Raw genomic sequence first — 26,131 nt, 5'->3', positions numbered from 1 at the left:
ATCTCTAGTGCCTAGAATGGGTCCTGGCCCGTAGATGGATGATAATGTTTAGTGAGTACAGCCTGGGAATGTTGAGCAGTTGGGCAGCACTGGAGAGTTGGAGGTGGAAGGAAGGTAGAGGGCAGGACTGGAGAGGTAGAGTGTATTTAGACCACCTTATGGCCTTGCTAAAGGAGCCTAAGTGTAATGGGGCTTGGTGTCTCCAAAGGTTCTAAGTCAGGGAATAATTATGTTTAGCAAGGTAGTGAAAGATCGAGATAGAACTAGATTGTGGGTGTGGTGCATGTAGTATGAGTCAGGGAAATATTTCACAGACGCTTGCAAGAGCTCAGGTGAGATATAATGAGGGCCCAAACTAAGGAAATGGAAGTTTTGAATTCCAGAGATGTTCAGAAGAGGAAATGACAAGTCTTGCAAGTTGATTGAATTGGGGAATGATGATTTTGATGCCTAGATTGATAAGAACTCAGCATTAAAATAGGGACCAAAGCAGGAAAGATGTTTGGGTGGAAGATGTGATGAGTCCGCCCTGGTCATGCTGAGATGTTGGGCGTTCAGGCAAAAGGTTCAGAGAGCTTTAGGCTGGGATCTCACATGGGGATGAGGACAGGTGTTAGAACCACAAGTGAGTGAAATTGCCTGGGACAGGTCAGAGGGGAGTTTGTGCAGGTAGGGAGAAGGGAGGATAACCAAGAATAGAATACCAGCATTTAAAAGCATAGGGACAAAAGTGGTAAAGACAGAAAAAGAACAGATAATCAGACATAGGAAAAAATGGTAGCATAGACGTGTCAGGGGTCCCCAAGACCAAACTTGCTGGAAGGATTCACAGAACTCAAAAAAGCTGTTATACTCACAGTTATAGTTTATTAACTATACAGATTAAAATTAGCAAAGGAAAACGGCACATAGGGTAGAGTGCAGGAGAGACCAGGCACAAACTTTCAGTTGTCCTCTTCTGGTGGAGTTGGGTGGACAGCTCTTAATTCTCCCAGCAACAATGTGTAACAACACATACAGATACTGCCAGTCAGGAAGGCTTACCAAAGCTTTGGTGCAGAATTTTTATTCGAGGTCAGTCATAGGCATGGAGTGCTGCATGGCTAATCTTAGTTATTCAGTCGCTAGCCACTCTAGAGGTCAAGCAGATACAGGATGGCTCAAGGCCCCCACCATGAATCACATTTATACTATCTGGCATGGCTCAAGGACCCAGGTGTATATGGACAATCTTATCAGGCAAGATGTTCCAAGGGCTTAGAGGTTATCTCCCAGCAGCTGGTGAAGGGCCAGTTTCTTTGGAATATGCAAACCTGTTGAAAGCTAACCCATTTCTGTATAGAAGCCAAGGGGAAAGGAAAGTATTTCAGAAAGAGGAGGGGTTGTACGTTAGTTGCTGGGAAGAGAGCAATTAAGGCAAGGACTGAAAGATCTCCAGTGAATTTGGCAACTTGAATATCATTCATGACCTTAGCAATAGCAGTTTGAATTGAATTAGTAGGGCACAAGCCAGATTGCAGACGTGCTGAATAAATGAGAGTTAAGGAATAGATTGCAAATGTTCAGACAATTCTTTGAGAACAGTGGAAGTGAAGAGAAGAGGAAACCTGAGCAGGAGTTAGAGTGGGACTATGGTTGCCGACTAAAATACAGGATGCCCAGTTAAATTTGAATTTCAAATAAGCAATGAATAATTTTTTATTGTTATAGTCATAAAATTCACCATTTTAAATAAAGTGTATAATTCAGTGATATTTAACACATTGACAGTGTGCAGCCATAACCACTATCCAGGTTCTAGAACATTTTCTTTACCTCAAAAGGAAACTCCATACCTGTTAAGCAGTCGCTCCCCATTTCCCTCTCCCTCAGCCCCTGGCAACTACTGATCTGCTTTCTGTCTCTGTGGATTTGTCTATACTGGATATTTCATGTAAGTGGAACTATATAATATGTGGTCTTTGTGTCTGGTTTCTTTTACCTAGCATATGTTTTTGAGGTTCATGTTACAGCATGTATCAGTACTTTATTCTATTTTATGGGTAAACAATATCCCATCATATGGATGTACCTCATCTTGTTTATCCATTCATCAGTTGATGGACATTGGGTTGTTTCTACCTTTTGGCTATTGTGAATAGTGCTGCTGTGAATATTCATGTATAAGTTTTTGTTTGAACACCTGTTTTCAGTACTTTTAATACATACCTGGGAGTGAAATTTTTGGGTAATGTGGTAATTCTGTGGTTTGTGTTTGTTTTGAAACAGAGTATTGCTCTGTTGCCCTGGGTAGAGTGCAGTGGCATTATCACAGCTCACTGCCACCTCACACTCCTGGGCTCAAGCTATCCTCCTGCCTCAGCGTCCCAAGTAACTGGGACTACAGGTGTGCACCACTACGCCTAGCTAATTTTTCTGTTTTTTGTAGAGATGGGGTCTTACTCTTGCTCAGGCTGGTCTCGAACTCCTAAGCTCAAGCAATTCTCCTGCCTCAGCCTCCCAGAATGCTAGGATTATAGGCATGAGCCACCACGCCCAGCCTCTATGTTTAACTTATTGAGGAACTGTCAAACTTATAGAGGAAATGTCAAATGGCTGCACCATTTTACATTCCTACCAGCAATATACTAGGGTTTCGGTTTTTCCATGTCTTTGCTAATACTCGTTATTTTTATTTTATTTTTTGGAGCATATTTTTCATTTATCAAAAATATTTAATGTATAAAAGTATAGAAAGCCAGTGAAAATAGCTTGACATGTCACCATGATACATATGAGAGATGAGGAGGGTATATTAGGGAGCTCTTTGAAATTTTTACTACAAAACAGTGGCACGTGGTTTCACCACTAGATGGGAATCTTAGGGGAACATTTCATTCCTGAACCTCTAAGAGTCCTGGTGTGGGTCCAGTGGAGGCAGGAGGTGGCAGTGGAGACATGCACTGGGGCTCCTGGAAGATGCCATTTTCTGTGGCACCATCTGAGGTTGATGTTCTCTGCAGTATCTCCCTCTTCTGTATTTGGCCAGAGAATTCCGATTCTCTCTCCTTCTCTGTCATTGGTTCCAAATGGGCACTGACCTCCTCATCTCCAAGACCATTATAGAACTCTTTGTATGCCAAGGAAGAGTCTGATTCTGAGCTACAGGAGAAGCTGTTACTGTCAGAGCCTATTATTTCACCCTCATGGGAACTGTCCACATCACTCAGGGAAACAGTTTTGTTGACCTGTTTCTTCATAGGTTTTTTCTTCTGTATCTTTCTGGCTTTTCCTTTCTTCTTTTTAAAGCTCTTCGATGTCCACTCATCATCCTGCTGGACATCTCAGAGTCAGAGGAGGACACAGGCTGACACACAGGCAAGTGGCTCCTTCTCCTCAGGGTCATTGCATTTACACTTTGCCAGGTACAAGGGCTTCTTGCATGGTTGTTGAGAAGATTCAAAGGAAGGTAAATACCAAGTGTCCAGAACAATTTCTGACACATAGTAGATGTTCAATAGGTATGAGTTCCACTGTTCCACGTCTCTTTATGATGTGATTTCCTGAGGGAGCCCCAGCAGCAGGGAGAACTGGTCTCTGCCCAGGGCTCTGCCCACTATCATCCCCAGGCTCCAGGGGCTGCTCTTCCCCCTTATTTTTTTTTATTATGGCCATCCTAGTAGGTGTGAAGTGGTATCTTATTGTGGTTTTGATTTGCACTTTGCTAGTAGTGACTAATGATTAACATTGTTTCATGTGCTTGTTAGCCATTTGTATATCTTCTTTGGAGAAATGTCTGTTCAAGTCCTTGGCCATTTTTTAAATTAGGTTATCTGTCTTTATGTTGCTGAGTTGTTTAAGAGTTCTTACATATTCTAGATGTTAATCTTTTATCAGATACAGTATATATAATTTACAGATAGTTTCTCCCATTCAGTGGGTTGTCTTTTCACTTTCTGTTTTTAATTTTGATAAAGTCCAGTTTACTTTTTTTCCTTTTGTTGCTTGTACTTTTGATGTCATATCTAAGAAACCATTGCCAAATCCAAGGTCATGAAGATTTACCCTTATGTTTTCTTCTATGAGTTTTATAGTTTTAGCCCTTATATTTAGGTCTCTGATCCACATTGAATTAATTTTTGTATATGGCATGAGGGAAGAGTCCAACTTCATTCTTTTATGTGTGGATATCTAGTTGTCCCAGCACCATTTGTTGAAGGGAATTTTCTTTCCCCATTAAATGGTCTTGGCACCCATGTCGAAAATCAATTGACCATAGATGTGTGGTTCTATTTCTGGATTCTCAGTTCTATTCCATTGATCTGTATGTTTGTTCTTATGCATATAACACATTCTTTTGATTGTCATAGCTATGTGGTCAGTTTTGAAATGGGGAAGTTTGAATCTTCCAACTTAACTATTTTTCAAGATTGCTTTGGCTATTCAGGGTCCTTGTGATTCTCTATGAATTTTAGGATCAGTATGTCCAGTTCTGCAAGAAAAGCCATTGGGATTTTGATAGGGACTGTATTGAATCTGTAGTTTGCTTTGGGGAATATTGCTATTTTTACAGTATTAGGTCTTCTAATCCATAAACATGGGACATGTTCCCACTCATTTACATCTTTAACTTTTTTCAGCAGTGTTTTGTAGTTTTCAGTGTATAAGTCTTATACCTTCTTAAAGTTATTCCTAAGTATTTTATTCTTTTTTATACTGTTATAAATGGAGTTTTTAAAATTTGTTTTATGAGTTGTCCATTGTGAATGTATAGAAACACAATTGATTTAATCTGTTATTTTGCTTAACTCATTTTTTAGCTCTAATAGTTTTTGTTATGTAGATTCTTTAGGATTTTCTATATATAGGCTCATGTCATCTGAGAACAGAGATAATTTTACATCTTCCTTTCCACTTTGGATTTCTTTTAATTTTTTTCCTTTCTTAGTTATAAAGTTGAATACTATGGCTAGAACTAGTTCCCATAGAATTTTGCTGACACTAGTTTTAAGGTGTTGAGTAAATGGTATTAGAAAGCTTTGTAGAGCTCCTTGTTTTGAGACTGTGTCTCTTAGAAGAAAACTGCCTATTGGTGCATTGTGATGAGGCTGTGCATTTCTTTTTTCTTTTTTGAGACAGAGTCTCACTCTGTTACCCTGGATAGAGTGCAGTGATATCATCACAGCTCACCACAACCTCAAACTCCTGGGCTCAAGCGATCCTCCTGCCTCAGCCTTCTGAGTAACTGAGACTCAGGCTTGCCACCATGTCCGGCTAATTTTTTTTTTTTTTTTTTTTGGTAGAGGCCAAGTTTTTCTATTTTTGGTAGAGATGGGGTCTTGTTCTTGCTCAGGCTGTGATCCTCCCACCTTGGCCTCCCAGAGTGCTAGGATTATGCAGGTATGAACCACCATGCCTGGCCTAGAGCCTGTGAATTTCTTAAGAGTAAAATCTATGTCTCCTTGTGCCTAGCACAGTGCCTTGCATATGTTTAGCCCTTGAAGGGTGACTTGGCTCCATGTGGTATAAAACTGCCAGCTTCTTTGGGCCCACACCTGCATTCTGGTCTTTCTGCATACCTCTCACGGGTGGGTAGCTGTGTGGGATAGGCTGGGACGGCTGTCTTTCATTTTAACCAGCTCTAAGAAAAATGAACATAAGTCAGACTTTTTTCATGGATGGACAGGTAACTCAATTTAGAAATTACAGGAAGTATTGTGCTGCTTTAAAAGCCGAAGTGCCCAATTTATAAAATTGCTCAGTGCATTGGTATTCCACCTACTCTTTGAGGTTAAATGCTTTTCTCTTATTTGACAGGTAATCTTTTCCTCTTTTTTTTTTTTTTTTCTTCTGTAACCTGTTTGAGCCTAGTCTTTAAAATATGTGTATCTGCCAGAATTACTTTCCATTACATTTTTGTGAGACTCAAAGTCAGGTTGCTTAACTCAGCTATGGTAACTTCTTTGTACGCTGAAGGAAGATGGATGCTCAAGTGTTCAGGAAGTGTTGTGGTCACCTTACACTCTTCTAAATTATCCCTCCACACTTCCCCACCCCCAGGTTCTGAACCTCAATAACAAAAACAAAAGGTTTGCTTAGTTGCTTCAAGCTCCAAGGATGCACAGACAGCAACCTTCTGGACAGGGCGACCAGCTCGTCCCAGTTTGCGCAGGACTCTCCTGGTTTTAGCATTGAAAGTGCCACAGTCCAGGAAACACCTCAGCCCTGGGTAGACCATGATAGATGGCCACTCTATTTCTACCTCCCTTCTTGGCCCTGCCTTTGTTCTTTCCCTTCTTGAGGCCAAGTACTGCCAGGCAGAGGAGAAAGATTTGTCTTTAGCTAGACATCTGGACTTTATAGGGACTGTCAGCTGCAAGAAGTACTCTGAGCATGTATCTAGATCCTCAGTCCTCTCTGATATCATCATGAGACCTCAGGAATCTATTCCAGGTGTTTAACTACTTACATCAGCTTTAAACACGTAAGAAGAAAAAAAAACAACTTATCCCACCAGTCTAGTACATTGCATATTTAAATTTCTGCGTGTCCACCATTACCTCCCAAACTATTTATGTATGCATATTCCTAGATGTAGATTTTAAACAAATGTGTGATCACAATACAAGTTTTGTGTTCTTTATGTACACTTTTGCATTTTTCTACATAGTTATATTTATCATTTAAGTGACATGAATGCCAAGAATAAACATGTGTCACTCAAGTTTGTTTCTTACAATGTGGGCATAACTGGAGTCTTCAGTCAAGAGGCTTAGATCTGGGTGAAGAACTTCAAGACCTTTATGGTAATAGAGTATTTGGATTTGTAAAATAAAAAACATTTTAAAGGGATTCTTATGTGAATAGACTTATATATCTTGATGATGGTAGTGATTACACATAGAATGAAATTGCATAGAACTAATTTTTTTTTTTTTTTTTTGAGACAGAGTGTTGCTTATGTTGCCCAGGCTAGAGTGAGTGCCGTGGCGTCAGCCTAGCTCACAGCAACCTCAAACGCCTGGGCTTAAGCAATCCTACTGCCTCAGTCTCTCGAGTAGCTGGGACTACAGGCATGCGCCACCATGCCCAGCTGATTTTTTTTTTTCTATATATATTTTAGTTGGCCAGATAATTTCTTTCTATTTTTAGTAGAGACGAGGTCTCGCTCATTGCTCAGGCTGGTCTCGAACTCCTGACCTTGAGCGATCCACCCGCCTCGGCCTCCCAGAGTGCTAGGATTACAGGCGTGAGCCACCGCGCCCAGCCTAGAACTAATTATTAATAGATAGGCGAGCACAACTGAGTGCATGTAAAACTGGTGAAATCTGAATAAGATCAGATTGTTACCATCGTCAATTTCCTGGTTATGAAGTTGCGTTAGAGCTATGCAAGATATTACCATTTTGAGAAACTGGGTAAAGGGTATGTGGGATCTCTCTGTATTGTTTCTTACAACTACGCATGAATCTGTAATTATCTTAAAATTAAAAAGTTTAAATCTTTTAAGAATAAACACCTTCTTAGAAAGTAGCTTTAAAGTCCTTGTGAGATGCTCAGTAACACATTATACATAGTTCATTTTCCTCTTTCCTCTTTATAAAGAATAGCCCCCCCCTTCAAATAAAACTTAAAAGAAGAAAATGTTAAGGAAAAAACGGACTACCAGTTTATTTCCAAGTAGTTTATACCTTGGTACTCATCTTTGATGTCTTAGGAAGCCATTTGCAAAGATAGTCCTTCATGTAGTACAGAAAAGATAGTGGGAACACATCAGCCAAAGGAAAGGAAAACCCCTTGAAGGGTGAATTGCCTCTAAGTGGTTCAGAATTGCTGTTGTCATCTAGGAAGTTAATGGCAGACTTTTCATTAGTGTCATTTCTCTCCCTGGCTATAAGCCTTCTATGGCTTTCTTCTGACCAGTAGCTTTCAAACTTTTTTTTTTTTTTTTTAACACTACAACCCTCAGTAAGAAATGCCTTTTATAGCAAAACCTTGAATAAATGAATGAATGAATGAATGCATATATACATATGTATGTAACTGAAACAAAAGTTTCACAAAACAGTGCTCACCTTATCTGTGGTGCATGCTGACATTTTCTTTCTATTCTACTTAATTTTTAAAAATAGTGGTTATGGCTCAGTAATTTGAGTTCTCAATTCTTTGTTTTTTTGTTTTTGGAGACAGAGTCTTGCTCTGTCACCCTGGGTAGAGTGCAGTGGTGTCATCGTAGCTCACTGCAACCTCAAACTCCTGCTCAAGTGATCCTCTTTTGCTGGGGCTACAGGTGTGTGCCACCATGCTCTGCTAATTTTTTCTATTTTTAGTATAGATGGAGTCTTACTCTTGCTCAGGTGGTCTCGAAATCCTGAGCTCAAGCTGTCCTCCCACCTCAGCCTCCCGGAGTGCTAGGATTACAGGCATGAGCTACCACACCCGGCCACAAATTGTTTTAAAGTTGAACACTATGAAAAGTTAAAATAAACTAGATATAAACATTTCAACATGGAAGACCTTAATATAATACTGCTTAATGGAAAAGCAAGTTGCAGGATGATATACACAGCAATTATTAAAGTACATTAAAATATATAAAACTACTATATCTTGTTTATGGGTACATACATACTTATACTGATTCCAATGGTAGGCAACTTTAGATAGAGCTCACCTCTTGTCAAAAAGGGAGAGGAAATAAAAGGGGTGATGTTTTTGTTTATATCTTTTAGATTTTACTTTTAACATTGAAATCAGAAGCAAACATGGGAAAATGTTAACATTTGCTAAACCTAGGTGGTGGGTAGAAGAGTGTCTACTGTTTTATATTCTTTTTTTATCTGTAATATTTTGTAATAAAAATAATTCTTTAATGAAAATGGACTTCTGTGCTATCTACTTATAAACCTGTATTGTTGTCTTACGATGCCATTATTATCTGGCTCCAAGCTACTTCTCTGACCCATAGGACACTTTAGCTGTGATCCGAGTTTCCCAGTTTATACTCAGACCTAAGTCTTTTTTGTACTTAGATGCCACATTTGGGGAAGGAGGCTATAGTTTGTAAATATTTCCTGGACAGTGTTTGCAATGAGTTCAGGTTACATAGCCATTTCTTCAGCAGGGGTAGGGAGACAGTCTTCCTGGGCTATGGGCTAGGCTGTTTGCGTTTTTATGTGGTGAGCCATTTTTTTTTTTCTGGATTAATCATTAAGGCAGGAGGCACTTGACCTTAAAATCAGGGTGTTGGAACTAAAGAGATCGTAAGATCATGCTAGTTATAGACCTTGATAGCACCCAGGATTTTATAGAATCCTATGTTGGGCATCATTATTTCCCAAAGAGACAGATACCATCATTTGTAAGATGTTTTAGAAAGGGTCTGCTGCTCTTGTCCTGTAATGGACACTTTACTTATTTCAATTTTGTCCGTGACCCTTTCTATTCTAAATCCTCTGCTCTTTCTCTGAGCTTAGCCACTTTTGACCCTTACATTCCCGTGGGGAGTTGATGGGCCTTGCTTCCACTGGGTCCCTAGAACAGCTCACCTGGCAGTCTTTGCCAACTTGTTGAGCCTGCAGTAGAAATCTTTGCAATTTTTCAGTGACTAATTTTTTTCCCAACATCATATGTAGGATATAAGGAAAGTGAGTACAGACTGTGAGAGTATGTGTGTATGTTTTAAAGTTTTTGTTATCCTGTTTCTCTTCTCCTAGGAATCAACTTCTGAAAGTTAAAATTGAATTTTAACTTTTCTAATACCATTTTTTTTTTTTAAATTTAAGGCTGTTTCTGATGCTTGGAAGCTATCTTTTCATCCACAAAGATGGTAATAAATCTTTGCCTCCCACGGTTCAGACCAAGAATTCACTGCAACAAGGTAAACAAGACAAATATATACACACATACTTAAAAATATACAATATGTATTCATGTATTTAGTCATTTTCTGCCTTGGGTATGTGGACTTGATGCAGGTTTACTGTACTTTTACCCTCATTATTTTAGATTTCACCAGATGGTATTTAGGTAAGCATGGGTCAGGCTCACCTCTGGAATCACACAGCACCATTATGAGGTGAGCTGTGAGTCATTTTGTGTAGAGTTTTCTTCATTGTGCTCTTCCTTCCTTGGTGATAAGTTTCAGGCTAGTCACAGTCATAGCAAAGATAGAAATTCTCTCCTCCTAGTTCTTGCTAGAAATAATGGCTTGCATTTTTTATATGGGTGCCTTGTTATTTGTTATTTGGATTAAGCTTCCTCCCCTTTTGTGCAAAGGAGGGTATCTATCCACAGCACAGAGGAGGGAACAAGGAAACACCATGGGAAAAACTGAACCCCTTCCCTAATTTGGAGTTTCCGCACCCAGCATTCTATTTCAAGTTTCCAGATTGTTAGGCTGACTTCTTTGGACAAAGATATCTTAACAATTTCCATTGGTTATAACAATTTCCACTGATTAGTGTTAGAAATATTAAGGGGGGAAGAAGTTACTTCTGTCCCCTAGCACTGCAGTCCCCAAGCCCCGGGCCATGGACCGGTAGTGGTTGGTGGCCTGTTAGCGACAGGCTACAGAGCTCCGACCCTCTCCTTCCTCCACCTCCATGGAAAAATTGTCTTCCATGAAACTGGTCCCTGGTGCCAAAAAGGTTGGGGACCACTGCCACATTTAGTGTTCTAAATTTCAGTTTTTTGTGCATACATTTTTTTTTGAACCAAGTTTCATCATTCATAAGTTTGCAAGAAGCTTGTTTATTATGCCTTCCCATGAAACTGTCATAATAGGTAGGGTCCAAAAACAAAATTGAGAACTTTAATGAACATTTTTATTTTCCCCTAAGTCTGCATGTTTTCTTCTGAAATAAAAAACCACTAGTATATACCCCTTTTCACAAAGATATTATTTTGAAGGGATTTTTGGTTTGATTGGGCAGGGTTTTGTTGCTCATATTTTTAATGTTGGGCAGTACTTAGGGACACAGTTACCCTCAGCCTTTGACTTGATCTTGGGTGCCTGCAAAAAAAAAAAAAAAAAACCTATGACAATTTAGTTTAATAGAGGAACTTTTAAATGAGGAACTTCAGATTTTCTTTAAAGAGTTTTCTTAAAAGCGACAAGTTCTTGAAAAGTAGTTATCTTCATTTGGATCAATGTGTCTCACATTTGTTATTAAATCTAGATATCAGCTGATGGTTATGAAGTAGAAAATCTCATCTCTGAAGACCTCACAAAGAGAAGTCATGGTTTTAGGACAGAGTATTTCATTAAGCCACCAGTCTATGTGACAGTTTCCTTTCCCTTTAATGTGGAAATCTGTAGGATTAACCTAGACCTCACAGCTGGGGGAGGCCAGAACATCACTGGCCTGGAAATGTACACATCTGCCTCATGCAGCAGAGCATCTTGGAGCACACCCGAGTGCCGGAACCCAGGCCCAGCCGAGCCATCTGTCCCGGACAAGGAGTCGTTCACCTTGGTAGGCAAAGTCTTACTGAAAAACCAGAGCCAAGTGGTGTTCAGCCACAGGGGCTTCAAGGCCAGGCCACCTTTTGGCCCAGTGGAAGTCACACTTCCCTCCCCTGCTGTTGTGACTCAAGAGCTTTGGAATAAAGGGGCTCTTTCCCTTAGCCATGTGGCCCACCTCAAGATTTGTATCACGCACGTGACAGGCAGCGGTATTCCTTGCATCAAGCGGTTGGAAGTGTGGGGTCAGCCGGCCAAGACCTGCTCTCAGGAGGTGATAGACAGCGTTCTCCTGGTTGCCTCAGAGAGCCTGCCCCAGGACTTGGCTCTGCAGGCCCCGGCCTTGCCCATGGAAAGTGACTGTGACCCTGGGGACCAGTCTGAAGGTCAGCAGGCCCCCACCAGCCTGCAGGAGCTGGCTGAGGTAATTCAGGATGTGCCTGAGGAGTTCCTGGATCCCATCACCCTGGAGATCATGCCCTGTCCCATGCTGCTGCCCTCAGGCAAGGTCATCGACCAGAGCACGCTGGAGAAGTGTAACCGCAGTGAAGCTGCGTGGGGCCGAGTGCCCAGCGACCCTTTCACGGGGGTTGCCTTTACTCCACAGTCCCAGCCCCTGCCTCACCCCTCCCTGAAAGCTCGGATCGACCACTTCCTGCTCCAGCACACCATCCCTGGCTGCCACTTGCTTGGGAGAGCACAGACTACACTGGCAGTGACTCCTTCTTCCATTGCACTGCCCTCTCGGAAAAGGAAGATGGACCAGGCTGAACAAGCCCCAGACAGGAGCCTGGGTATAAATGCTTCCTGTTTTTCTACCACAAGCCCTCTGGTCTTGCCCACTACCTCAGAGCACACTGCTAAGAAAATGAAAGCCACCAGTGAGCTTGGCCTGACACACATGGACTGCTCAACAGGTAATTCACCATCCTATGTCCCTGGACCATTGTCATCCCTACTCTTCCCGGCTGGCACTGGAACTATTGCCCTTTGCTTTATGCTTTGCCAGCTTAGATTCCTCAGGCTGTGCCCAGGCTTCTTCCTTCTCATTCCTCATCATGGGCCCCCTCAGCTTTGTCTTGGAGGCCTTGGAGGGGCTAGACGTGCTCACATCCATTCCAGGGCTTCAGTCTGCATGTTTGTTCCTCTCTCCAGGGTTAGTGCCACTGGCAGTTTGGCCTTCCTCGGGTTCCCTTTATATGCCCTGGCCGGGTCAACACTTCTTCCTGGGCTTGAAGCCTCTGGTCAGAGCTGCTGGGAGGAGAGACACCAGTCCCTCAAAGCAGACCAAGCCTTCTGGTACCTCACATAAGGTTACCGGTGTGTCAGTGGGCTTCTCTGGGGATTGTTTCTAACCTTCACAGAGGTGCATTGATGTAAGTACATTGAAGTCTTCACCTCACCATGAGCTGCCAGGAGCTCACAGAAAAGTACTGAAGTACTAGGTTGTAGGCCCTCGTTTCAGGAGAGAGTTGCTGAAAAGAAAATCCACACTGAAGGAAGTACAGTTAGTAAAAGTGTGGACAAATGATAACATTCTTTAGTAAGAGACCTGGGCTTCCTGCCTCTTCCCTGCATTGGCAGTGATTTCTGGGGCCAATGATGCTGCCCTCTCCCAACAAGAGCAGCCCTGGTTTACCTGGTGACCTTTGCAGCTGGATGTGTTCAGCATGAATGTTTCAACGTACATCTGATGTTGGCTCTTAGGCCGAGATAGATCTGTTTTATGGTGTTAAAGAAATACTAGTTACGGCTGGGTACAGTGGCTCACGCCTGTAATCCTAGCACTTTTAAGAGGCTGATGGGGGAGGATTGCTTGAGCCCAGGAGTTCGAGACCAGCCTGGTCAACATAGTGAGACCCTGTCTCTACGAGAAAAAGAAAAAATTAGAAAAATTAGCTGGGTGTGGTGGCATGCCCAGGAATTTGAGTTTGTAGTGAGCTGTGATAACACCACTTCACTCTAGCCCAGGCAACAGTGGGAGACTCTTGTCTCAAAAAAAAAAAAAAAATTATTAGTTATCTATTGTTATGTAACAAATTACCTCAAAACTTATTGGCTCAAAGCAACAAACATTCATTATCTCTTAACTTCTGTGGGTCAGGACTCCAGACCTGGCTTGGCTGGGTCCTCTGCTTCGGAGTCTCTCTAGGCTGCTGTCAAAGTGTTGGCTGGGGCTGTGGTCACCTCCAAGCTTGACTGGGAAAGAATCTACTTGCAGGCTCACTCACACAATTGTTCAGGATTCAGTTCCTGGCTGAATTGTTGGACGAGGTCCTCACTTCTTTGTTGGCTCTTGGTTGGAGGCTGCCCTCAATTCCTTGCCCTGTGGGCCTCTCCATGGGGCAGTGCACTCTGTGGTAGCTGTGCATTCCAGAGAAAGTAGGCAAACAAGATGGAAATCGTGGTCTTGTATAATCTGACCTTGAAAGTGACATCTCTCACTTTGCTGTATTCTATTTGTTAGGAGCAAGTCACTAAGTCCAGCCCAGGCTCAAGGGGAGAGATACCCAAGGGCTTGGATATCAGGAGGTGGGGTCCACTGGAGAAATTTCAGAAACTGTCCTACACCATTGATTCCTTTTTTATTGAGTGTTTTCATCCAGGATTGGTGATCAAATTTTTTATTTTTTATTTTTTTTAGAGAAAAGTTCTTTCTGTGTGGCCCAGGCTGGACTCAAACTCCAGAGGTCAAGTGATCCTCCTGCCTCAGCCTCCCCTGTAGCTGGGACTACAGGCATGCACCACCACACCCAGCTGCATCCTTAGATCTTTTAATGTGATAAAGTACATTAATAGGTTTTCCAATATTGAACCATTCTTATACTCCATTTGGTTGTGATTCTTTTAATGTCCTGCTTGGTTCTGTTTGCTAGTATTTTATTTAGGATTTTTATATTCATTAAGAAATTAGACTATAGCTATGTATGAATTTGTATATTATCTTTGGTCAGATTTTGGTATCAGTGATTTTTTTTTTTCCTCCATAAAAAGAATGTAGAAATTTTCCTTTTCTATACTCTGGAACAATTTTTTTTTTTTTTTTTTTTTTTTTTTTTTGAGACAGAGTCTCACTCTGTTGCCCAGGCTAGAGTGAGTGCCGTGGCATCAGCCTAGCTCACAGCAACCTCAAACTCCTGAGGTCAAGCGATCCTCCTGCCTCAGCCTCCCGAGTAGCTGGGACTACAGGCATGCACCACCATGCCCGGCTAATTTTTTCTATATATAGTTTTAGCTGTCCATATAATTTCTTTCTATTTTTAGTAGAGATGGGGTCTCGCTCTTGCTCAGGCTGGTCTTGAACTCCTGAGCTCAAACGATCCGCCCACCTCGGCCTCCCAGAGTGCTAGGATTACAGGCGTGAGCCACCGCGCCCGGCCTGGAACAATTTTTTAAAAAATATTTATTTATTTATATTTTTTGTAGAGACAGGTCTCATTATGTTGCCCAGGCTGGTTCTGAACTCCTGGCCTCAAGCGATCCTCCAACCTCAGCTTCCCAAAGTGCTGGGATTACAAATGCAAGCCACTGGCCTAACCTTGGAACAATTTAATAGTATTAGAATAATCTACTCGTATACGTATTTGGCAGAATTCCCCAGTGATTATCAGTGCCTGGTGCTTTTAGAGGGTAGCTCTTTGACAACTTTTTCTTTTTCCTTGTGGAAATTAGTATGTTTAGATTTGATTATTCTTTTGATTTCCTGTTTTTCTCTAAAAGGCTATGCAAATAGTGTGCTTAATGGTTAGAGTTCTGTGTATTTGATTTTGAGAGTAAATTCTAGTTAACATGACCCCCAGAAACTTTTGGAAGCATCTGAGGTGTCATGGGGTGAGACAAGGTAAAAGGTCTTTAGACCTCAGTGTCTGTTTGTAGAGGTCTCAGTGGTGTTGGCCTTGACAGACTTGGTGACACAGGACCACGCTGACTAGTGCTCCTTCAAGGCCCTAAGCTAATGTCCTGTGTCCCACAAACTGTAGATAAAATGTGGTACTCTCCTCTTTGGGGGCAGTCTTGCAAATTTTGCTACCAGGCAAGTCCCTGGGGCCTTTCTTGGGCAGCTGTCCCCCTACCTCTTTTGCCTTCACCCTCATTCCTTAGCTTGGCTCTCTGTTGACCAATGGTCTCCTGGGATCTTGGGGTGGTGAGCAGGAGGTCTCAGGCATTCCACGTGGTCACAGCTGCTGTACTCCCCTTCACAGGAGAGAGAAGACACCAACACCTAGAGAGTGCAGGCAAGCAGCCCTGCAGGGTGGGGGGCCCCCAGGAAGAAGGGGTTGGGGAAGGAGAAGACTAAGGCTGCCTGGGAGGGAAGGGGCGGGCAGGGAGCAGGAGTCCAGAGCTGGCATTTGTTCGCCCCAGACATTTCCTGGGCCAGCAAGGAGGCCTTTAGAAAGAAGCATGCAGTTCGGCAGTTGAGCCACAAGGTGGCCCGCGCCTGCCCAGCCATTTGTGTAGGAGAAAAGCCAGAGCCCAGGAAACCTGAGGCTCGTGGGATGGGTGGGAACAGGCAGGGTTCCCAGGGCTTTAACTCCTGGTGTTCTTTCACCATGGTCCACTAGTAGACATTAGGAAGGAGTTTCTTTACATTTATGTGTATCTAAAGTTGGAAGTGCTATTTTTGTAGTCCTCAAAGGACTTGCAGCTTGTTCTTGCCAAACCCGTCTCTGGATGTTGTGGTGTGCACATCTCTTGACAGATCCAGTGTCCCACGAGCAGAAGCTGTCACAAAGCTTGGAAATTGCCTTGACGTCCACCCTTGGCTCCATGCCCTCCTTTACAGCTCGGCTGACCAGGGGGCAGCTGCAGCACCTTGGCGCAAGAGGGAGCAGCACTTCCTGGAGGCCTGGCACTGGCTCGGGTAACATGGGCCCCGTCTGTCTCCTTGGAGCCTTTGAACGGGTGGTGTGTTCTCTGTGCAAGATGCTGGGCCGTGTCTTCCGGGGCTCTGTGGACCTGCGTGGCCAGGCTTCTCCCCCATTCCAACACCCAGTCTGGGGAGAGAACCTGTTCTCTTGCTTTTTCCACAGAGTTAAGGGGCTTATGGTGAACTTGAACTCTTCAAAAGAAAGGCTTTTCTATAGTCAATCCTTAGTAATTATGTGGACTAGGGTTTGGCTGTCCTCTGCTGTGTGTGTGTTTTTTTAAGATCTAATGTTAGTAATTCTCTCCTGAGGACTTTTGTTTCTCCTTTTTTCTTTGTTTTCCAAAGCTAGTCTTCCGTCTGACATTTGGGGCACTTTATGTAACTGTGAAGGGAGGTTTGGGGTTGAGCACATCGTCTTCCTCCTTTCCTGTAAACATTTAATCAGTGTCTTGGGAAAGAACAGCAGTAGCTTACTGGGCCAGTTTTTGCCTAAAGGGAACATGGGAGCACTTTGTGTGACGGACTCCGTCAGGATGCAAAGCGAGAGGAACTGACTGCAGTGCATTTCTGACAACCTGAGACCTGGTGGGGCTGATGCCAAGGCCTGCGCTTGATTCCTCAGGCCTACGCAGAGCCAGTGCCTTCCGTTGTCTGCATCCCAGGCCATCTTCCCCTTCTGCCTCTCCTTCCCCACTTCCCTGTCCCTCTCCTGCCCTCTCTCATTATCCTGACCTATCTTGTCAAAGAATCCACTTCTAACGTGGAAGTCACCCTTGGTTTCCCTTCAGCATCCTCACTCTGACGTTCTGTTCATTGTCAAGTCCTGTCCGTACTCCTCTGAAATAGATCTCAGGTTAGTCCTCTCTGCCTCCTTCCTGTGGCTACTGCCCTGGTCCCAGCTCCTGCCCTGTGTCCCCCGGACTCCTGTAGTAGCCCCTGCTGATCTTTGTATCGCCACCCTTGCCTTACTGTAGCCCGTCATTCTCACCGGATTCAGAGAGATCTTCTTATACTGTCTGTTGATCATGGTGCCTTATTTCTTAAAATGTTCCATAGCATCCCATTGAACTTAGAATAAAATCTAAATTCTGGCTGAGTATGGTGGCTCACACCTGTAATCCCAGCACTTTGGGAGGCCAGAGGGAAGGATTGCTCGAGGCCAGGAGTTTGACCCCAGCCTGGGCAACATAGTAAGGCCCCTTCTCTACAGATAATTTTAAAAAATTAGCCAGGTGTGGTGGTGTGTACCTCTCTTCTCAGCTACCAGCTACGCAGGAAGCTGAGGCAAGAGGATCGATTGAGCCCAGGAGTTCGAGGCTGCAGTGAGCTATGATTGCACCACTGCACTCCAGCCTGGGTGACAGAGGGGAGACCCTGTCCTTAAAAATATAAATAACTAAAATAAAATCTAAACTCCTGCTGCCTCTGAGGTCCTGCATGCTGTAGCCCCCCATCCACCCTACCCTGTGATCTCTTCTGAAGCCACATGCTTTCTTTAATGGACCAGCTCTTTGTCCTTGCTGTCCCTTTTCCTCTGCATGGTTTGCCCCTTTTCATTCTTACAGCTTTTCCCACAGGAGGCCATGCTTGCCCACCCTGTCCACAGTCAGGTCCTTTTTCATTCTCTCTCTTAATCACCTCAATTTGCAATTTTATATTTGGGTTTCCAGTCTGCCTAGGGCACAATAGTCTTTTCCTCCCTGGGGCTCTAGGTCTCTGGGACACTTTCATGGGACTTTTGGTCAGTGCTGGAGAGAATTGGGGCCCTTGCATGCTTCCTGGTGTGGTGCCAGGAGTGATTTTTAAGATTCTCATGGAAACTAAGATATTAAGACTCTCAGGGTGCACCCGTGGGTCGAGCAGATCTCTGAGACCCCTAGCATGAAGCCTGCGTAGAAGGGGCACTCAGTAAATAGCAGTCTCTGCTTCTGCTGCCTTCCCTCCTTCCTGTCCTCCCTTCCTCCTTCCCTTTCTTGTAGCCGTTCACCTATGAGGAAAGGGATCAACTCGTTGGGTAATTCCTGGCTTGTGTGCACACAAGAGACACCTCGGACTTTCAGGTTGCTTAATGTTTGGCTCAAAGCAATCACCCAAGGCCAGGCCACTCTCGTTCTGGGCTACAGCCCTCAGGGGCGTAGAGGCAGGGAGCACCGTCTAGACCACACTGCAGTTCCTGCTCCCTTGTGAGGACTTGGGGTGCTCAGCATAGGGCGCCCCTGCCAAGCAGCTGGCTCCGGAGCTGAGTTTCATTTCTTTGGTACCTGGGCCCTTTGTGTAGATGTCAGATCTTCATCACATGTTTTTTGTTTGTTTACTTTTTCCGTACTGGCAGGATCAACCAGGTATATTTATCCCATTATTGACTGAGCACCAGGCATGTGAGGTGCTGCGCTAGGCCCAGAGAATAAACACATGAGAAGCACAGACATAGACCTGACCCTCCAGGGGTTTCCAAAGCCTGGGGGTGGAAACAGGCGTGTGATCCCATGGTGTGAGAAGGGCTGACAGGCTCTGAAACACAGAAAAGGGGCAGGCGTGACAGCTTCCTGGAGGGGGCTGAGCCCGGTGTCTGGATGAAGGCATTCTAGGCAGAGGGAGCAGTGCCCAGAGGCAGGAGGCCAATGTCACAGAGCATGTGTAGAAAGGAGGTGATTGGGGTTGCAGGACCCTAAAGGCTGAGGCTACGTGTGAAGGGAGGGAGGCTGGCTGGGCCGTGCAGGGGGTCTTGACCATCCCAGAAGATGGAGAACCCTTAAGATGTGTAAAATAGAGGCATGAGGTGTCAGGCTACATAGATGGGTCATTGGAGAAAATTTAGGACAGCTTGAGGGGACAAGTCTGGAGGAAAGTGACCAGAGAGGACGAGATGCACTGAGTGGCCTGGATTGTGGCAATGGAAATGGACAAACAGGAGGGGCTTCAATAAGCATTTCTGAAACACATCGGTTTGAGGTGCCTTTTGGGGTCCCTGGAATAGTGGTGGCCAGGAACGAAGAAGTGGACCACATGAGGCGGGCCCAGCCCTGCCGCTCTACAGAGTGGTATGGATTTGGTGAGAAAGAGCCATGGATACGGCCTATGGGATGGGGGTGCAGGAGCTGCCCTGTGGCCCTCACCCAGGGAGACCCTGCGGGACTTGAGAAGGACAGAGACCTGCCTGGGGCCAGGGCAGCACAGGAAGGGGACTGGGGACAGGAGCATGAGGGGCTCAGGCTGCGGGGCTCAAGGGAAGCAGGTGCCAGGGGCAGGAGGCTGGTGCACTGCAGACAGACCTCAGCCCCGCCCACCTGCCCCAACCCAGGTCCAACGGACCATTTGCTGCTGTTTCCTTTCTTGTCACATCTCACCGTCCTGCAGTTTACCTTGTCAGAGCTGTGCTTGCTCTGGCCTTGGCAGCCTGTCTGAGGGGAAGGGAGCCTGGCTGGGAGACCAGGAGGAGGGCCCAGTCCTGCCTGCTGCCCTGAGAAGCCAGCTCTTCTGGTGCACTCATGGGAGTGCTGGGATTCGGTCAAAGACCACAGAGAGAAGCCTCCGAAGTTCCTAGGCCTCCTGCCACCCTCCCTCCCACATCAGCCAGAGGCGGGCTAGGGAGGGGTGAAGCTGCAGGGGCACACGAGGGACGGCCCTGCCTCTCCAGAGAGCCGGGACGAGGAGCAGCCTCCCTAACCCTGGCCTGTTTTCCTCCCTGATTTACCAGAGCAGCCTGGGAGCGCCCCGGTCCCCGAGTGTGCCTCCTGCAAAAGAGCGTTTTCCCCCTACTTGAAAAAGGAGCCCGTGTACCAGCTTCCCTGCGGCCACCTCCTGTGCCGACCCTGCCTGGGTGAGAAGCAGCGCTCCCTGCCCATGACGTGCACGGCCTGCCAGCAGCCGGTCGCCAGCCAGGACGTGCTGCGGGTCCACTTCTGAGTGAGCAGCCCCGACTGGACAAGACCCGTGGCTGGAAAGAGCAGCGGGGGAGCGGAGCGAGGTCACAGCTCCCCTGAGGTCTGGCCAGGTCGCAGGCACAGAGCTGCCTTTTCTTTCCCAGGGGGCTTCCCTTTGTCACCTCACAGTGCAGCACAGGCCCAGAGTGGGGATGGGGGAGGGGCCCTCCATTCCTGCTCAGGTGGCACTAGGATAACAAAGCCATAGGGTGGGGTGGGAGGCAAGGAGGAGATGTCCCTGCCCTCCTGTGCCTCCCTGCCACTGCCCCCACCAGAGCCCAGGATCTGCTGGAGCCAGCCCCGAGTGGGCAGGGGACCCTGCTGAGGCCCCCACAATGTCTGCACCCCCCCCTGCAGCAGGGGGTGTGCGTGGAGCACAGTACGGGGTGCCTGCGCCTCAGGCCCTCCAGACTGCGGAGCGGGGGCTCCGTGCGGTGCATGACGCAGCGCACACTGGCGGCCACTCCAAGCCTTAATAAAGTGATGGTTGACGTCTGCTGCGGGCTTCCTTCTTGTGGAGCGCCTGTCTGTGTCATCATGCTTCTGTCCCCTCCCACACCCACACAAGCAGAACTCACAGGGCAGCCGGGAGCAGTCACTGCGTCACTGCAGCCTGCCAGGCTGTAATTCCCGTCAGAGGCCTGAACAGACAAAAACTCGCATTTTCAGATCCATCCAGTGCTTGAGGCCCAGACTCCCTGAGGGATGAGCCCAGGTGGGTGTGTGGGGGGTGGGGACTGAGTGCCACCCTCTGGCCAGGCGCCAGCACCACTCAGCGCCTGACACTGCTCTCTGAGGGGGACAGTACCTTTTCTGCGTGTGGCCCATTTCAGGAAAAACACTTGTTTATGGGCTGTGGGGTTTTTATTAAATCCAAAATTTAGCTTCGTGGAGTCCCAATGGGAAAGTTGTGCCCCTACAACTGTTTACTACATCAGCTAGATTCCAATCACCAGAATGTCAGTGAGCAAACACACGGCGCTGTTCCCTGTTCCCTTCTCAGCACACCTGGGAAGGGGCAGTCTAGAGACTCTCTCTACTGTGCTTGCTCCTTAGCTTAATCAGTCGCAGGCACCTGTGACAGGCCGTGGTTACACATTCCTGGTCCCTTCAGGACACCCAGGGCTCCCGTCCAGACCCAAGAATTCAGAGGTCTGGGCTTGGGGTCAGGCTACAGTTCCCAGGGGATCCGGCCACAAAAATGGCTGCAGAGACGTGGTCACACCCTTCCCTCCACTTCCCAGGGGTGTTGACCTTGACACAGCCCTCCCGTGAGACTTCAGGGACTGCACGGATGGTCTTCCTGCCCTGCTGGTGACGCGCCTGTGTGCCCTTTCCTTTAGCCGTCTGTGCCAGCCCCGAGTCTTGCCTGACCCGCCCTGTGCGCCTGTGGTCTTAGAAAAGCCCCAGTATGTCGCTGAAGCTCTTCTTTGTGTGGGGGGATATGTTGTTCCCTGTCATGGCCTTAGGGTAACAGCCTCGTTCCCCGCCCCCCAACAGGCCTCTCTAACTGCCGGGGGAAGCTTTCTCTCTGGGGGACATCCTGTCACCCAAACCCAGCGAGCGCTCTGCCAGCGTGTGGCCTGCGTGGGCACAGGGTGCACACACGAGTGCAAAGCTGCCCGCCCCGGCGGCTGTGCAGGAGCTGCTGCCCACGCCTCCTGCGGGGCCGGGGGATCTGCATGTCTAGCCGCTCCTGCTGCCCAGGAAAACCAGGCCTGGGAGCCACCTGGGCAGCCAGGACCTGTCCTAGGTCTGGTGGAGCCTGGACACCCGCAGCCTGGGAGATGTGTCCACTTTTATCTCATTTTAAAGACTGTCCCAAAAGCACATGGTCTTTTCACCACCCTGGCCAGAAACGTGCTAAGCACCACTGGGCTCTGTTTCCGTCCCCGAAAAGTGGGAATAAAATGTCTCTTGCTGTCAGCTTCTCTGAGGGCAGTTTATTTCTCATGAGAGCCTGGGGCCGGGCACAAAGCAGCTTCCCAGTCACCAAGCAGAGTTGACCTGCGCGGACTGGGAAGACTCAGGGCCCCAAAGCCTTGCCGTGTCCCCGCTGCCCTCCAGAGACTCTGCACACCCTCGCCTGCACAGGTCTTTGGGACACATTTCTCTTCCCCTTCCTGTGTCATTTACTCGATGGAGGACGAGGGTCCTCTGGGCCATGCAGCACCGGGGCCCTCAGCGGGCAGGAGCCAGGGCCACAGCACCCGCAGCTTTGGGAGGCAAAGGGGCCCAGGGGGCTGCGGTCTCCAAACGTCCACTCCCGAGGTGCAAAGGTGAGACCTGCCGTCTGCTGTGTGGAGCCCAGGCTCTGGCCCTGGCCACTGTGTCCCACTGGCAGGGGCTGGGTGAGGCCAGCTGCTGTCGCCCTCCTAAGCAGGCGGAAGGGAAGTGCGGTCAGAATCAGTGGTGGAGGTAGAAGAAGTAGAAGAACCAGACTGCCAGGAAGAAGAGGAGCAGCTTCTCATTGCTCAGCCCGCACCGCAGCTCCCTGCAGCTGGGCGGCTGGGCCCTGCGGCACCTGGGTGCTGGGGCTGAGCAGGTCTTCCCAGCCCCACACCTGGCCTGCCTCCTCCTGTAGGTGTCCAGCGTGAGGCCACTCAGTGGCTGGGCGCTTTTCCATCCCCCAGGAGACGGGGTCCTCTGACGCTGCGGTTGCTGTAAGTAGGTCTGCAGACAAAGGGACCTGCCCCAGGAGGAAATTGGCTGCTGGGCTGCAAGGCTGTGCTTGGCCTCCCACCAGTGTTATTGTGACACTGGCCGGCTGCCATTGTGATAGCCACCGGGGAGGGGCTGCTGCTTCGGGCTGGCCCCTCCCACGGAGTCCCCGCAGGCCTTTTGTGAGCAGAGCCAGCTCCGCAGCTGACCCCGTACCTTGTCCTCTCCCCCCTTCCTGCGCCTCGCCTGGCCTCCCAGCCTGCGTGCGTGGCAGGACCTTTCCCTCCAGCGCGGGGTGGGAGGGGCAGTGTCCGGTTTGGGAATTAGCCGGAGCTGCACTGTCCAATGTGGGAGCCGCTAGCCTCATGTGGTCATTCAAATTAATTGACAGTTAAGAACATTTAAAACTCAGTTCCTTTGTCACACCAGCCACATTTCAAGTGCCTGATAGTCACATGTGGCTGGTGGCTACTGGGTTTGGAGCATAATCCCAAAAGACAATCCTGAACATCAAATTCCTGAACATTTGGGGTTATGGTCTTTATCATTGTGTCAGGGTCATGATCAGCGCTAGGGAAGAGACAGCTGCCCAGACATTGTGGTGTTTTCTCTTTCAATACTTTTCCATAAGGAAAAAAATGTATCTAGGTATATATAGTATGTGGTCTGTTGCCGGTTATTTCTCTTAAAATCACTTAATGGACATTTGTCCTTGCTATTAGGTACTATTCTTATTATAAACCTAATTTGGAAGGACAAGTCTGAATAACCAGGAAATCCCTGTGAAAGGACAAAACTCTCGGTTTGGGAGTGGGGAGAGCTAAGCCATGAATACACAGATCAACGGACCAGAATTAAAAACGCAGACATAGGCCCCTGTGGAAGCTTCGTGTACCCCGAAGGCAGCATCACAAACAAGTGGGGGCACACGGGCCTTTCAACAGGTGGTGTAGGGGTCCCGGGAGAATGAAACCGTGTGAAAACTAGAGGAAAATGGAAAACGACAGGATCTCTGTAAAGCCTGGGAGTGAGGAAAACTTTCCTGATTCAAAATCCAGATATGGGAACAGAAAAGATTGATAAATCTGAATACATTAAAAAAAAATCTTTCACATGATTAAAAAAATCCATTAGCAAAGTAAAAACAAATTACAAGCTGAGAAAATACATTTGCAACCTGTATTAAATGGTTAATATTCATAATATATAGTTTCTAAAAATAAGAGATTCACAAAGAAATGCTTCCAAACATGGAAAATATGTTCAACCTTGCTCATAATACGATGACATAAAAAAGGACCATGACATACTATTTCTTGCTTAGCGGACTGGCAAAAATCTCAATGTTTCACTACAGTCAGGTGGTGGGGCCGTGGATTAACGGGACTGTCACACCCTGCTGGTGGGAATACAAGGGGCACGAGCTCTGTGGAGGGGAATGTGGCAATATCTAGCCAAGTCACATATGCATGCCCGTGGTCCTCAAACTTTCTGCCACCAGGGACTGGTTTCAGGGGAGACAATGTTTCCACGGACTGGGGGTGAGGGGGTGGAGTGCCCTGAGGGGGGCTGTGGAGCTCAGGTGGTAACACACAGCCTGTTTCCTAATAGGCCACAGATCGGTACCGGGCTGAGGCTGGGAGTCTGGACAACACAGATGTACCCCATGTCTAGGAATCTAGTTGGGGGACCCCTGGGGACATGGGAAAGGATTTCCGGCCCCACCAGCACGCAGCTCAGGCACCCGGGGCTGATCCTTGTGGGCTGAGGAGCCACACTGCCCTCCATGGAGGGGCCGGCTACAGCCAGCCTGTGGGCCCACAAACAGGTGATTTACACACACGACTGTGCATGTGTGACCATGAGATTATGGAGACCCTGAAGGCCGTCCAGGCATGTTCAAAACCTTTGCAAAGTCTCCTTGCAGTTTCTATGTATTGAGCACAATGTCCCAGGCATGGTGCTAAGTGCTTTACATGTATTATCTCATTTAATCCCCCAACTCTTGTAGTTCGGAGGAAACCAAGGCTCAGTTCCACCAAGAGCCGCCCTGGCTGACTGCGTGGGGTAGTTGGGTGTCCGTGGTTGGGTGGTCTCCTGTTGCAGAGCCTGGGCACCGGCAGCACTGATCTGGCCGGAGACCACCCGGCCACACGGACCTCTCACTGGGGTCCGAACCCACCATGCAGTCCAGAAGCAGAGGCACAGCACAGTCTAATTATGGAATCACAACGTCATGACCAGGCTGTGGCAGAACTTCTGAAAATTCAGTATCACACCTCTGGGCTTAAAAATAGAAGATACTCCCCCAATAAAGGCTCAGCAGAGTTAGCCTCATGTAAATGGATAAATCTCCTGTGAATGGTGGGAACGTGAATGGAAAAGTACCCGTCCCCGTGCAGTTCCTGCAAGAGGCGGGTGTGGGTAGGAGCAGGTGCAGAGGGGCTCTAGAGTGGCCCTCGGCAGGCCAAGGGCAGTGGGTGCCAAGATCCTGCTTCGGAGACCCCAGCATGTGATGTGTGTGACCAAAAGAGATCCAGTTTGAAAGAGGAACTGGGTGATTGGGAAGCCGTGTGTGATTTTTAACCAAATGAATGAGTCCTGCGTGGTCCTGGCGGGGTGGGAAGGCTCGAGACACAGACAGGGACAGTCCCGGGAAGATGTCCGGAAGCAGAGGGGAGTGGGGAAGAAGGGTGAGCCAGGGCCGCTGGCGTCCCCTCTAACCTGGTAGAGAGAATGTGGCTTGAAAAGCGAGGGGGCCGAGAATGGAGGGTGGGGACAGAGGCACAGGCTGGCCTCCCCCTCGCAATCCCCCTCCCATGATTGATTCCCTTCCCTTGGGTCAAGGGCCCAGACATCAGCTGTGACTCAGCGGATGACATGCAACCCCACGGCTCAGTAATGAGGAAACTGTAATTAGCCTCAGAAACTAGGAGCCTCCAGAGAGAGCCCCTCACACCTGCCTGCCTCCCTCCCACCCACAGGATGAGATTGGGGGGGGGGGGTCTGGCCCCTGGGACTGAGGAGGGGACAGGGGAGGGTGAACAACAGGGGAAATGAGATGCGGCCCGCATTGCGCATGTGATGGCCTCAGTGAGTCGGCCTCTGTAATGAGACGGCCCAAAACCTAGAAGTTTCCTCTGCAGAGGAGCCCGGGGCAGGCGTGGGCATGGCCTGGCTGAACCTGCTGGAGCTTGGTCTGTGGAAAACCTGCAAAGCTGACCCTGTGGCCCAGCC

The 26,131-nt window shown here is 47.4% G+C and overlaps 1 protein-coding gene across 3 annotated transcripts in view; it reads left to right on the top strand.

Moving 5' to 3' along the window:
• UBOX5 (U-box domain containing 5) overlaps positions 1-20,527 on the top strand; it is a 31,265-nt gene extending 10,738 nt beyond the window's left edge. For 2 of the 3 annotated variants that reach the window (XM_069495727.1, XM_069495726.1), the window contains 4 exons: positions 9,765-9,859; positions 11,160-12,360; positions 16,143-16,304; positions 20,008-20,527. In XM_069495727.1, the coding sequence (XP_069351828.1) occupies positions 9,806-9,859; positions 11,160-12,360; positions 16,143-16,304; positions 20,008-20,216 (1,626 nt within the window). In that variant the 5' untranslated portion in view covers positions 9,765-9,805 and the 3' untranslated portion in view covers positions 20,217-20,527. The remainder of the gene's footprint in view (positions 1-9,764; positions 9,860-11,159; positions 12,361-16,142; positions 16,305-20,007) is intronic. The other variant, XM_069495728.1, reaches the window with a different exon arrangement.
• The last annotated feature ends 5,604 nt before the right edge of the window (positions 20,528-26,131 follow it).

The sequence above is a fragment of the Eulemur rufifrons genome, chromosome 20 (genome assembly GCF_041146395.1).
Source record: "Eulemur rufifrons isolate Redbay chromosome 20, OSU_ERuf_1, whole genome shotgun sequence".
Taxonomy (NCBI): Eukaryota; Metazoa; Chordata; class Mammalia; order Primates; family Lemuridae; genus Eulemur; species Eulemur rufifrons.
This window is presented reverse-complemented; position numbering and strand designations above follow the sequence as displayed.